The sequence below is a fragment of the Ceratotherium simum genome, chromosome X, assembly GCF_057802395.1.
Source record: "Ceratotherium simum simum isolate JZ-2026a chromosome X, ASM5780239v1, whole genome shotgun sequence".
In the NCBI taxonomy this organism is placed as follows: domain Eukaryota; kingdom Metazoa; phylum Chordata; class Mammalia; order Perissodactyla; family Rhinocerotidae; genus Ceratotherium; species Ceratotherium simum.
The window spans coordinates 47574388-47589477 of record NC_141940.1 but is presented as its reverse complement, the minus strand read 5'-3'; the positions used below and the strand labels follow the sequence as shown (position 1 = coordinate 47589477).

General features: G+C 37.5%; 1 protein-coding gene across 2 annotated transcripts in view; it reads left to right on the top strand.

The window, feature by feature from the left end:
* DIAPH2 (diaphanous related formin 2) overlaps window positions 1-15090 on the top strand; it is an 825716-nt gene that overhangs the window by 671805 nt on the left and 138821 nt on the right. For both annotated transcript variants that reach the window (XM_087427460.1, XM_014795691.2), the window contains one exon: window positions 6449-6544. In XM_087427460.1, the coding sequence (XP_087283586.1) occupies window positions 6449-6544 (96 nt within the window). The remainder of the gene's footprint in view (window positions 1-6448; window positions 6545-15090) is intronic.

The window sequence follows — 15090 nt, the reverse complement described above, 5'->3', positions numbered from 1 at the left end:
GCCTTTTACTTAGTCTATTACCTCTTGTTGTTCCATGTTGAATTATAAGAGCTATTTGTCAGCCCTGCACCTTCATTTTTTTTTAGATTCCCAGAGAAGGGATTTTGTTTCCCTCTTCTTTGATAAGTGAGCAGTCTTCTAATTTTGTGTCATCTACAAATCCATACATCTTGCAGCACGGTCTTAATCTGGACCATAATAGTGCGAAAAACATCGAATCTAACACTGATTTTTCTTACACCCCACTTATCACTGCCTTCCTTTGCTGTCAACTTCCATTTACTACTGCTCATGACCTTGCTCACAAAACCAATTTTACTTTTCTATTTAGTCTTTCACCAGTAATGCCAAAATTGACCATTCTACTTCGCCCAGGGTTATATGCAGAATAATATTTGTCACTGCGAATTAAATTGTATTCTTTGTATAATTGATTCCTCTCCCACTCTGGTCCATCTTGCATACTACTATCTTAAATGTCACCTTTATCACGTCACTATCTTGCCAAAGACCTACCAATGGCTTTTTAGAGTCCCTTGAAGCACGTGCAAACTTCTTACTCTGATATCCAAGGCCCTTTAGAACTTTGCTCTGATTATACCTATCCAACTGTAACTCCTGTACCTTTCAACTCTGTTGCTGTCTTTGTGGTTTATCATACATACCACGCATATTTGGTTTCAGGTAGCTACACTGATTCAAACAATCTTGACACATTTCCCCCTTAAAATTATATATGAAGAGGCAAAACTAATATATGGTGATAGAAATCAGAGTAGAGGTTGCCTCTGAGTAGTGGAGGCAAGAGGGAACTTTCTGGGGGTGATGGAAATGTTCAATATCTTGATTGTGGTGGTGGTTACATGGGTGTAGACACTTGTCAAAACTCATCAGATCTGTGCATTACAATACTTGTAAATTTATACACATACACGGAGAGAGAGAGAGCAAGCAAGTTAGCATGTATGTGTGCACTAGGAGTTAAATTGAGATTTTAGTGTCTTTAAAACAGTCATTATTCAACCTTTTTAATGTAATCTTTTCAGAGGCTTAATGTAAGCCCCAATTCTTCCATAAATCTTCAACTCTCCGAGCCCGCAGAGAGCATAGTTTTATTTATTTTTTTTTTTTTCTTTTTTTTTTTTTTTATTGCAGTAACATTGGTTTATAACATTGCAAAAATTTCAGGTGTACATCATTGTACTTCTATTTCTGCATGGACTACATCATGTTCACCACCAAAATACTAAGTACAACCGATCACCACACACATGTACCGAATTATCCCTTTCACCCTCCACCCTCCCCCCTTCCCCTCTTGTAACCACCAATCCAATCTCTGTCCCTATGTGTTTGTTTATTGTTGTTATTATCTACTACTTAATGAAGGGAATCATACGGTATTTGGCCTTCATAGTTTTATTTTTAAATATTATTTAATCTACATAGTGGTAGGGTCTTACCCTCTGTAAGAAGTCTGTTGCTTCTTTTGGGTCACTTACACTGATTGGTTGATGGCGACTTCTTCAACTTTGAGCAGCTCAACTTTTCCAGAAAGCCTTAATTATACAATTGAGAATTCAAGGAGGCTATTATAGTGAGTTAAAGCCATTATGCCCAGGTTGTTAGGATCTTAGGAGATGATTTTTATAGTATTAGCTTTAGTTTAGTCGTTTTTGAGGAATAATGAACTGGAGTTGGGCCTCAGTTAATGGGGAAGTCCAAGGCACTAGGTTCCTAGAGGAATAAGGAATATTCTAATTAATAATGTTTGATAAAAGGAAAGGATAGCTCAGAGCATTTTGAAAAACTATGAAGGCTCAGAGATTTTACCCTACTTGCATGCTAAAAAGTCAGCCTGCCACAGTTTCAGAGATGCTGGCAGAAGACACAAGGCTCCTGGGTCAGAGCCAAAGAACTCTGTTATTCACATTAGAGAAAGCAGTGTGAGCTTCATGTTTGCATTGCTTTCCCTTGCCCTCCAGCTCCCATAGGGTGACGCCCATGTGGGCCCAGGTGGATGCTATGCACACAGTGGGTTTGTGTCACTGCTGAGGAACCCAGGCTTAGGAAACCCAAATCTTTTATAATAGACTGAAAGCAAATCTACCTGACCTGTGCCCTAGAGGGAGATATAATTTGTTTTCAAAGCAAACTTGCCCTCTGCTCTGGGGGAAGACACTATGTCTTTCAAGGCTTTTCACTATAAAAACATCCTTGAAGAGATAGTCCAGAATAAAGGCCATCAATGTCTGTGCTCACAGAATGTGCAGAAATGTGAGAAACCCATAGAGGATTGCCTCTAAATAAGTTTGTGCTAGCCATCGGGGAATAGTCTTGCACAAAGGTATAGCAGAGATAATTAATTTATCTAGTGCTAATTTTAATCTGTGGCATGTTCAAACTCCTCTGGGGAAATTAAGTCAACACAACACAGGTGACTGTTGATGCTGAAAATTGAGATCAGCAGGCATTCAGCATCCACTGAATGACCAACACTGTTGGAAACATGAAATAGAAGGTACAACCCCCATGCCTTTCATTTTACCCAAAGATAAGTGGCTCACACAGAGCCCATAGGACTGCAAGCAGCCTGCCTAGCTCCTTAATACTGTCTGTTATCTGATTTCAGGATGAAAGATTAGAAAGGTGCCTCTGAATTGTTACTTCTCAGACATACCCATATATTACCATTTTATTGGCTAAAAAGCATTACCAAATTTCCCCTTGATATTCTTTCACTCAGTAAAATTAGGTATTGTAAGTTGTAAGAAAACACATTTTTCGATGTAATTCAATAAAGCTATTTTCCTTTTCAAAAAAACACTTAAAAGATTTTTTCCTGAGTTTCACCTCGTAGACCAAAAAATAAAAGTAAAAATAGCTACTTACTACTAATCACATCTAAGTAAGAATTCATAATGATTCTATGAACTTGGAAATTCTAAGTGAGCTATCAACCTTAGACAATTTAATCACATACCAAATTTCACTGAAATTTGTTTAAAATGAAGGATAATTTCTTTCAAATGATCACATTGGCTTCCATTTTGTTTTAGGAAGACTAACTGAAATATAAATCAATTCTATGATATATTCATAAAACCTTCATTCCTTGGGTTTAGAGATAACATGAAAATCTGTCAGCTCCTTTGAAAGTTATCATGAAGCAAATGAAAAAGTAATGGTGGATTGAAACTTACATTTCTTTCCTTTAATACATCAGTGATGTTTACAAAGACCTGGCCTTTTTTTTTTGTAGCAGAACCATCTAGCATATGCCTTCTTAGCAGGGGCATTATCACTCCCAAGGGGATGAATACTGGTTCTTGGAGAGATGGGCAGAGAAAAATCTTAGATATTACAGTGGTTTGTGGCTCTCCAAAGGGCCACATTACAGAAACAGGCACACAGTATGTCTGTGGTATTAAATTTTAACAGTGGGGGGATTAGGAAAAAGATGTCTATAAAGGATCCTTGGGAGGAGAGGGGAAATAATAATGAAAAAAAAAAAGTTGAGAAACAGTGATCTAACAAAATATTTTGATAAGTATTGTCAGATGGCAACTACTAAATTAAACAAAGGGATTTATTTTTACTTCCTCTCTACTTTATATTTGTTTTTTTCCATCTTTTTAGTCTATACACGATATAGTAGCATTAAAGAATTTTAATGAAATGGCATCTATAATGTCATTATGTTATAAAACTTTTTTCATCTTTGCATATTATTTATGTAAAATCATAAATACATGCTGTTTTGTATTCTAGTCTTGTCACTTCTATACATATATTCATCTTTCTATACAGTCTTTATAATGACTATTTTTGTAAGGATACATGAAATTCAGTTGTACTGTAGTTCTCTTCTGGTTGTACTTTCTTATCTCTAAAAATTCCTTACATGTCTTCTTTGCAGTTCTGCTTCTCCTGACTGCCTATTAAAAATTGGGGTCCTCAGGAATTGCATCCTATGCCCCCTCCTCTTCTCATCCACTATCTCATGGTAAACTTATCCATATTCCCACAGCACTCAAATCTTTAGCTCTAGCCTAGACTCCACTCCTGGGTTCCAGACTCATATTTCCAACTTCTTACTGGATATCTCTACTTACATATTCCTTGAAAAAAAAAATCTCAAAACAATCATAACATTTTCTCAAACCTGTTAGTCCCTGGTCATCTAGAATCCTTCCTTCTCCCTTGATCTCACCCTTCCAGCCAGGTCCTATTGACTGTATTAATACCTTTAAAATATCTATCTTCTCCTTTCACTCTGCTATCCCTTTAGTTCAGCCCTTTATCTCTTCCTTAGACAATTACATTACACTCCTAAACATCTTCCTCCCTTCTGTCATGCCATCTTCTGAGTCATCCTCCATAGCGCTGTCTGACAAGTCCTTCTAAAATGTAAATCTGATCAAGTCACTTTCTATTGCTTATAGCCACACTGCCCAATACAGTAGCCATGAGCCACAAAAAGCTATTGAGCACTTGAAATGTAGCTAATCTGAAGTGAAATGTGCTGAAATAAAAACATGTTAGATTTCTGAGACTTAGTATGATAAAAAGAATGTAAAAATATATAATATTTTGTATATATTGAGTTAAATATTTACTTAATATATTATAATTAATTTCTCTTGTTTTTTTTCTTTTAATACGGCTACTAGAAAATTTAAAATTATTTATGTAGCTCATATTTCGACAGTGCTGGCTTATAGGTTAATGCCCAAACCCATATCACAGAGTTATGATCTTTCATCATCTGGCCACCATATGCCTAGTCTATTTCATCTTCTGCTAGCTGTCATGCAAAGAGGGTTAGTCTTGGTGTCAGATTGATCTGGGTTCATACCTGGGCCCCTGGAGCAAGATGCTTCAACTCTTTCAATTTCAGTATTCCCAACTGAAAAACAGAGATAATACCTATTTCAGTGTGTCGTTGGGAGGATTAAAAGATATAACAAATGTAAAGTGCCTACTGCATAAAATTTAATTTTCCCAGATACATTACAGCCATGCCAAACTAGTTTTAGTTCTTCTTTTCTTTCTATTGTAAAGAGCAGGTAATGGTTCAGATGTGTCTGCAGCCTTAATATTCCTAAAAGTGCACAGTCCCTTTTCCCTCTTTAGTCACTGGGGTTCTACTTTCCTTTTATTTTTCCTGTTTTCACCAAATATTAGACCTGAGAACCTCTGTGTTTCCCTTTATTTTTTCATTCAATATCCTGTCCTAGAGAATTCATTTTAAAAGAATAAATGATTGTAACATTGAAGAAATCTCAAGTCAAATGAAGAACGTAATCAAAAAAGATTTTAGCTTGTTCTTACCCCATAAGTGAATCTTTTTGCTGTGATCTGATACCCCTCAGTCAATCCTTTAAACAAAGTAGGATTTAAATTTAACTTTCGAATAGCATCAGAAACAATTTCTTCTCCCTCACTGCTCCCTTTTTCTTCTCTTAACCCTCCTGCCTACAAATGTCCTCTACCGCAGACCCACACACTTAACTACCACGCAGATTAACCACCATCTAGTTAGGCTCCTTTTCATCAGCTAGGCCAGTTAGGAAGAGGGGCCTCAGCTCCCTGTGGATTATCCACATTGTAGTAGAGAGTTTCTGGCAATTGACACCTTGAGACAAATGCTCTAACAAATCTTAAAAGTGTTTTTGATGGTCAGAGTTGTCAAAGATAAGAGTAGACTGAAATGTTTTAAATACATTTCCATTAGGAATTTCCATTAACATCTTTTGAGTACTCCGCTCATAGATTCTTAACAGTTCTTTCTCATAGGAAAAGTTTAGAAACACAACAGCTTTCTAAAAGGGATGATGAGACTCTGGCTAATGTCTCTCAAATGTAAAATGTGGCCTTTCAGATGATGTGGTCACCTTTTCCTTCTACAGTGTCAGCATTTGGAAATGGGTAAGGAATATGGATTAGACAGGAAGTGAATGCAAATGTGTTTTGCAAATAGTGTCTTTTGAGATCATCACAGATGAAGGTTGAATGCTGAAGGTATTAATACAATCAGTATTTAACCTTGTGTAACTCTGCTTCATCAAATCACGCCCTGCGCATTGATTGCATTAAGCTGGGTCAGTAGTTTCTTGCTTAGGAATATCTTATAAGAATCTTAACAGGAAGACAGCAGTAGCTGATCAGCTACTGTTTATTTGCATACTGAGCGTGTCATCAATAATACAAAAGACAAGGTCTTTAAGTTGAAAGAACAGTGGGATTGGCATGAATTTTGCTTAATGGTGTGTAATAAGCAAAGTAGTCTGTAGTGCCAGCAACTGACAGGATCCATTATGTTAAAACAGATATATGTCTTTAATTTAGGGGTATTATGTAAATCTGACAGGAGTTTTTCTCTTTATTTTCCTGTAGTTTAACTTTAATTGCTCCAAGATTAATTCCAATTTCTCCTTTTCTCCAGAGGGTGATGAGACTGGTGTGATGGATAATCTTCTAGAAGCCCTACAGTCAGGTGCAGCATTCCGAGACCGCAGAAAGCGGATTCCAAGGAATCCAGGTAAAACCTATTCCTGCTCACATGGTATTGTAAAATGTGAATTGTTCAGAGCCAAGTACAAAAAAAAAAAAAAAAAATCAACCTTCCCCATGAAGACTTTTTTTCAACAGTTGATCTCAATTCACGTGTGAAATCTCAGCAGGCTTCTACATCTACATGATCACAAGTTTCAACCTGGTAAAAGTATCTTCAAATAACAGTAGACTATGTAAAAAAAACAACAACAACAACAACAAAAAAACCAGAGGGAAGGACTCCCACTGTGTTTAATATTAAATATTTTTAATTGTTATTTTATGAGCATGTGGTTTGGGTGGAAGGTAGTTTAAAACCATAAATATAATTAAATCATTAAAAGTAATTGGCCCTAAGGATGTCACATTAGCTATTTACAGGTAAGGAAACCGAGATAATGCTTCTTTCTAGAGACTGTTTTGGCTTTGCCATACAGTCTATTCTCCATTCTCCATGTTAAAGAAAGAGAGGAGAGGCACAGATAATCCAAGATTCCCAAAAGTCCCAAAGCATTGGAATTGTTTTTTGTGTGTCTTTGAGTAGTAACAAAGCCACACTATGAAAATTGATCTCAGGGGGATTAAAAAACAAAAGAAGCAAAACAACCTCCCTCACTCGAGTGGAACAACAAAGTTGTCCGCCTTCTCGGTTCATACCCTGTAGCTGAGGTAAATAATAGCTCCTCTCAGGATAATTCAAGTAGGCTGAGCTATCCATCTACCCTAAGTACGTTTTTATATTTTTAGTTCATATATTTCTTGAAGTAGAGGAAGAAATTAGGGGTGTTGGTTTTAAAAGTCGTCTCCATGGGCTGTAAAGCTATATGGAGAAGTAAATGAAAAAAGGAAAATTAATAATAAATATATAAACTCTACTTAATTTAGGTTAATAAGATTTGCCTTGAATAGCCTACAATTCAAAGAATATTCTGTATTAGGACTGAAAACTCTCATATGACATTAGAATGGAAATTGGTAGCTCTCAAACCATTGTACTCCAACAAAACCGTGAAAGAAATGGAGCCCAGTGTGGTTATCCAGGAAAAGCTTTTGGCAATGGTGAAATTCATGGCAGAAGACAATACAAGTTATGTTCATCTTTTTCACGTTTGGGTGAATCCTAATGAGTAGATTAGCCTGAAGTAAGATTTGTTTGAGAGGATAGAAGTGTTTTGCTTGGAGTATAAGACTGCTTTGTGGATGTGAAGACACTGAAGATGGCCTACAAAAAGAGTGAGTGGAAGACAGGAGGGAAGAAAATTAAAATCTATATTTATACGTTCATATTAATTTTTTAAGGTAATGCTGCATGGCGGAATGTTAGGAGCACTACAAATCTGTAACTATGAGGCAGCCATTCCATCTATGCTCAATCTTTTATCTGTAAGATGAGAATGTTCTACCATGCTATCAGAGGCCCCTTGCACCTCTTAAGGAAAATAGAAACCTTCACTGCTCTTTCTTGAACTATCAGAGCATTAATAGTCAGTGAAAAGCAAACTAAAATAATATTTATATCAATTCAGTTCTCTGTTAAGCAACTGATAAGTAATAGCACGTTATTCTGTGCCATAAAAGAACTGCTACCATCTTTCTAGGATGATTATTTTTAAAATACATTTGCTAAGGCCCCTGTCTGATTAGTCTCACACCTCATACTGACTCTAGAAAGACTGTACCGGGAGAGAGATCATTCCATGGGGTTTCTGTGAGTTGGTACTCAAGGGAATATAGTGTTGTAAACTGTGAAACCAAGAATATATTCACAACTGCATAATTTTGTAGTACTGATTCCAAGTAATCTAAATTGGGATCTCCTTTGGTTTGTAGCTGGAGTGCCTCCATGGACACATAGGGTCAAAAATACCAGTCCATTTAGCCCTGGCAGTCATACCAAGTGGCAGTAACCAATTCAAATGTCCAACGGTAAAAAGAAACTAGAAGGCAGACAGTGGCGATGATTGGTAAAGCATCTTGGACATCAGAGCTTGAAGCGAGGGATAGGGGAAGGCAGGCACAGAGTTGACAAGTCTGCCAAAACTCTCCCGTCTGCTTGCCTCTTTCTAGAAGCAACAGAACTGGGGACTTGTCCAGATTTCCTCCCTGTTTCTGCCTTTCCTAGCTAGATTATCTCTTCCTCTTGGCCCCCTTTTGTTTTCACTTTCTTAGGCATCTTATTTGGTTCCTTTCCAAGATCCCATTGACTTTATATTGTTACACTTTCCCTGTTCAACACCGGCATCCTTGCTCCTTTCCAATAACGTCCACTTCAACATGATGAAATAAAAGCAGAAAGACCAAATTATAAAGAAGGCGATTTTCTCCAAGTAAAGAAAAATAAGAGGAAATAGCCAAAAAATCTGAAATCAGAGTCAACCACAAACAGCAAAGATGTACTGCTCTGCTTGCCATCTCTATTCTCATCGCTTACAGATGAAAAGTATGGTATGTAAAATACAGAGCTCTACAATCGTACTTCTCATTGCAGTGTTTTCAATTCCATATTTGAACAAAATGAAGTGATAGTCTGTATTCTTCATTAGAAAATCAAAATGTTAATAAATGGTATGACTAGTTGCCTAAATTACAGATCTTCCACACTGAGCCCGTGTCCCCTCCCCAAGAGCTACCACATTACGTGACTCAGAAGAACTTCTCAAATATTGCCTCTAGCCCATTCAGCTGAGTACGCTGTTTCAGTTACGGGCACCAAAAGACATTTCAAGGGAGACTATCATATCGGGAGTGATATTGAAAATATTAACAACTGGTATAGCGCAGGCCCCAACCAGTCAGAATGTACACAGGCACTAAGTAGCCACCATTGTTGTACTAGTGTGTACTGGCTGAATATCAACCCACATTACAGGCTTTACCAATATCAAACTCAGAGATTAGGAAATGAGCCCCTAAACATTCATTAATTTCTTATACATCTGTCCTGTGAAAAGTAATATGCTAGACATGCTGGAAGATGCAGAAATAATTAAGATAAGATGTCCTTAGGTATAAGACCCTTGTGTCTTGTAGGAAAGATAAAAAGTACAGAGAGACTACAGAATAAGGCAGACGATAGTGGGTATTATACAAGAGATGTTAATAACATACTATGTGAGTTCAGAGGGAAATATCATGCTTTATTGGATATATCAGAAAAAGAATCATGGAGGAAAAGGCTTTGAAGGATGAGTATGGATTTCAGCAGTGAGGGTTGGAGGTGGGGATAGTGGGCATTTTAGTCAAAGGAAAATACAGAGGTAAGAAAGTGCAAAGCATTTTGGGAGAATGGCAAATAGTATAGCTAGTAAGAAAGTAGGCTATATTAAATGTAAAAGTATGGAGATAATTCTGGAAAAGCAGATTGGTGCCATATCATAGAGTGCTTGAATAAGAGACTACGGTGTTAGCATATAAATCTTTAGGCAATGGGGATATATTGAAGGTTTTTAGTGGAGGAACATAGTCAAAGCTATATAGTAGGACATTTAATCTATAGGAGTGTGAGTGGTGAATTAGAATTCTACTGTCATATTCTTAGTAAAGGAAATAATTCAAGGGAAGAGGAGAAGCCAGGAGTCAAAGATAATCCTAGGGTTTTGAGTTTGATTAGCTGGGAGGATAGTTGGGTTACGAGAGAAAACTATTAAGATCAGGAAAAGGAGTAGTGATAGAAGATAAATCCAGTTTTGGGCAAGTGAAACTGAAAGTGGTAGCAGAGCATTGAGGTCAAGATGTCCAGAAGTTTCTTGGAAATATGAACGTAGGTTTCATCACGAGATGGTTGAGTTCGTGAGGTTTCTGGTTACAGTATGGAAATGGAAGAGATTGTTGGAATGATTATCAACAAAAAAGAGATCCAAAACCAGAACTTTGAAAATGCCTCCACTTAGGGGCTAAAAGCAGAACTAGCAAAGAAGATAGACAAGGAGCAATTGGGCAGGTGGGAGGAGAATCAAGACATTATTGTTCTAGAAGCAAAGAAAGAGGGAAGTATTAAGAAGGTAGAAAAGGTGGGAATTTTCAACAATGACATACGCTATAGTGGAATCAAAAAGGATAAAGACCGATGATTTGCCATTTGGAGCTTTCTGTGTGACTTTTTAAGAGCATCTTTTCAATACTGGGATGGAACTGGGAGCCAGAATGCCAGGACTAAGCAGTGAGTAGATGGTGAGGCTATAGGGATAGATAGTATTCATTCACCAATTGAGCAATTCTATTGAATGCCTCCTGGGTGTCATGTCCTGGATTAGGTACTGAGGATGCAATGACAGGACACTTGCCTCGAGGAGCTCACATACCGTTTGGGAAAACATGAATGTAAACCATCTGATAAAATTGCAACACCCTCTTCTGTGTGCCATAATAAGATGAGAATCCTGTGCTTGTGCAGCACAGGAGTTAGAGTAACTTCCCCCACCCTCTCGCCTCTCACCTTTCTGTCCGTAGAATATGGCCATTGCTTTCTAGAAATTTGGTGGGTGAAAGGAGCATCTCAGTTTTCCTTAATAACCCAGTATGGATCTATCATCTATGAATTTTGCTGAATCTTTCTGGACCCTCTTTGTTACAGCCTTTGTTAGCACTTAAGGTAATACATTCAGTGTGTTTACACTCCACTTTGTAAAGAATTGCCCAGCAGTATTCTTGACTTTGTCATTATAAGATCAAAGGTAAGCTTTAGAGGAAAAAGAAACACATAGAGAAAAACTTGGCAGGAGTGAAAACCACACTTAAAATATAAAAACACAATCCCACATCTGTTTTATTACTGAATAGCTATAGATATTAGAACTTGCTTCTGCTCCCTCAACCAACTTGACTTCTTCATTCTTTGCCCACCGTAAGTAAATATCAACAAGCCTCTCAGCAGTAGATAGATGCCTAGCCTAGCTCTTTTGGCTATGACTAGATTTTGATATATAGTTTTAGACATGAAAAAAAAAAAAACACACAAGACAAGCATTATCAAGAAATGAAACCAGGAAACAGAATAAATGTAATTTGGTTTCAGAACCACACAGGGCAACCAAGAAAACTAAATTTGAAAAAACAGAAGAAACTCAGGAGACACACGATCCCAGTTTTATGGATCGGCAAGATAACAGTATAAATGAGAAGGTATAATTTACCATTTGAGAACAGATAGGGGACAAGAAACGATATTCAACAGAGGAATAAAACAAACTCTAAGTATTAGGGAAAATATCTTTACAGCAAAACAGAATCCACATTTTCCTAGGCCTCTCTACCTCACATAAACAACATAACCCAAATTTTCATGATTCTTGTCTTCACATACACATTCAGGACCTCAGCTGCCTCTAGGGGATCTCTGAAGCATTTCTGGAAGTTCTCAGGGAACATTTCTCAAACACAATGACACACCACCGTTCCTCTACCTCTGCCTGTAATACGATGCGTTTCCATGCCTGCTGTTCGCTATGGCAGCTGGCACTCTTGTGCCTTCACTATGCCAGAGCAGGACAGTGGTCAGTGGCGAAGCAGGGGGAAATGCCTCTCTCTTCCTTTAGAGTGGCACTCCACCAGTGTACCAAGCAGTACTACTTATGCCTCAAAGTCTTACAGACATTTTTACAGAAACAGCTTTCAGTTTTAAGTTACTAGCCCTCTTGATCTCCATAGGATTTGGTCCCATACAGCAAGGCCCAAAGATAAGCCAATGCCAGATCCCATGTAGTACTCAGTATCATCCTCCTCCTTTGATGACCAAGGTCTGTTGGGGTTTTGTGTTTGTTTTTGTTGTATTATTATTAGGTCAAGCTGGTCATTCATTCCAAGCTGTTTACTTCTTTCTCCCTTACGATGAGCTCTTTCCCATGAGGTTCCTCAGTTTCTATTTTGTAAGTATTAGAATCTTAGACTAACCCACTAAGCCCATTTTGTCTATATTACAGTTATTAGATTGTAATGTGCAATTCAAATCTAGTAAAAATGATGTAATGCAAGCAAATAAACAAAGAAAAACATGGCATTCATCCAAAATAATATTTATTGATCAAATACTAGGGGCCAGGCAACAGTGTTAGGGCCCTGGAGTGCAAAGATAGATAAAGCATTGGTCTTGCCCTCAAGAACTCAGTCTCATGGGGAAGACAGATATATGCACAATATAAATGCTATGATATAAGTATGCAGAATGTGCTAAAAGAGCAACTAGCTGCCTAGTGAATTCAAGAAAGGTTTCGTGATGAAAGTGGCATTTGAGCTGTGTTTTAAAGGATGAATAGTTGTTTGTTTGGAGCAGAACAAGAAGAATAGGCATTTCAGGTAAAGGAAATGGCAAATACATGCAATGGAGATATGGAAGGGTGCAAAGGACAATGATGAAAAATCATTACAACAGAGAACCAGCAGAAGCTTTTAAGTAGAAGATTACATGTCCTTATGCACACACGCGCACAGACACTCACATACACAAAAGCAAGAGGGGTTGAGGCTGGAGATAACAGATAACAGTGGGCATCTGCACGTATATGGTTATTGAAACCTTAGAATCACCCAGGAAGGGCGTGTCCAATGAGAGATAAAGAAGGCCAAGAATAGTGCATTTGGGAATTACAATATTTAAGAGGAAAATAGAAGAATCAACAAAAGATACTGAGGAAAAACAAATGTTCAGAAAGGGAGGAAGAGAAGCAGCAAAAAGTGAGACCTGGAAGACCAAAGGTAGAATTTCAGAATGGAGGAAGTCAGCAGGGTCACATCCTGCAGAAAGTGAAGTAGAATAATGACTGAAAATAAACCAAAGCTTTCTCAACTGGCAGGTAACAGCTGACCTTTTCCCAAGCAGTTTCAGTAGAACAGTGAGGGCCAAGAGTGAGGTTCTCATGGATTAAAGAATGAAGAATATCTTTTGTCCCTTAAACGCTGGGGCTTGAAGGAAAGAAAGATAGAGAATGAAAAGATAAGTTGTGTCTCTTCTAGAGATTCTGACAGGAAACTCTAGACACTTTCAAGGGTCTTGAGTGGAGTTGCCAATCATAAATTATTATGCCTAGTTTTACTTCCAAATATGTGGCTTTTTTCCCTCTTCATTCAATTGTATATATTGAGCATATACTATATGATGTAGTTAAAATACTTTAGCATGCCTAGTGCTTTACAGTTTACAAAGCACTTTCTCATCTATTGTGTGATATGTGCTTCATAGTCATCTAATGCAGAGTTTTATTATCATAAGTTAAAATGAAGGACATTTGTGGCTCATACAGACAGAATGGATTATGGGTGGAGGAAAGACATTATTGAGTTGAGTGGAAGTAGGGGAAGAGGTGGGGAAGGAGACAAAAAGGATGGGACCATCTTCAGAAAAATCTTTGTCAACTTTAGAATTAACTGGTTTGCAATTGGTGAAAGTCAGGGGTAGGTTGGTGGTAGTATATGTGTGATTCTCTTGAGAGGAGGAAAGGAGGTGGTGAGGGAGAAGCAAATCAAATAATCCTTAGGCCAACCACTTAATGTTCTCAGTAGCGTTAGTTAGCTTGCTTACCTCTTGGTAATAACTAGAGGGTGAATACTAGAAATTTTGGAGAATTGATCAACATTCAGGTGACGGTTAAAAATACAAGAGTGGGTGAGATAATCTTGGGAAAATGAGTAGAGCAGCGGGCAAAAGAGAGAACTCTGGAGAAAACAAACATTTGTGGCACTGGGTCTCAACCCTGGCTGCACACTGGAATCACTTTGAGGTATTTCTAAGAAATACTCACACCCAGTTCCTTTCTGAACCACTCAAATCCAAACCTATGGATTCAGAGCCCGGGCACTATTTAAAAGTTATTCAGGCGATTTTAATGTGCTACAAAAGTTGAGAACCACCAATTTATGGGAGTAGCTTGGAAGCTGCAGTGCATGAAAGAGAGCATGAAGGGTTTGGTTATGGAGGTGTGGGGAGATAAAAGCTAGTGTGGTATCACAGAGGCCGAAGGAATAGAGCTTTTCAAAAACAAAGTGTTGAATAGCATCAGATGTAGGCAAGACCACCAATAAAATAAGGATTGGAAATGATCAATTGGATTTAACTATTAGCAATTCATTGGTGACCTTAGCAAAAACAGTTTGAGGAGAGTGTGTTTGGAAGCAGGTGATAGTGGGGTAAAAGCCAGATTGCATTGAGTTCTAAAATGCTTTTAATTTTGAGACCACTTAATTTAGTGTCTTTTTTTTTATCACTTTATGTGAATCTTATGATGAAGTGTGTACCTGTATTAGTTATATAATTTTTGTTTTTTGTTTTCTTTTTATTTATGGAAATTAAATTTTACTTTTCGGACAGACATATCCATGTATTGATTAATAAGATCTAAGTTTGCATTACAGAAGATTCTTATGTAGTCTATCCTTGATTATTCTTTGACAACTAGAGAACAAATTGAACACAGACCATTTATGCCCTATTTATATGCAAAATTGTTCTAAGCCAGCACTGATATTCTCTATAGAAATTTCAATCGTTTTTGCTTGTCTGTTCTCCTACACAATATAATCAGCTCTGCTGCACATTTCTTC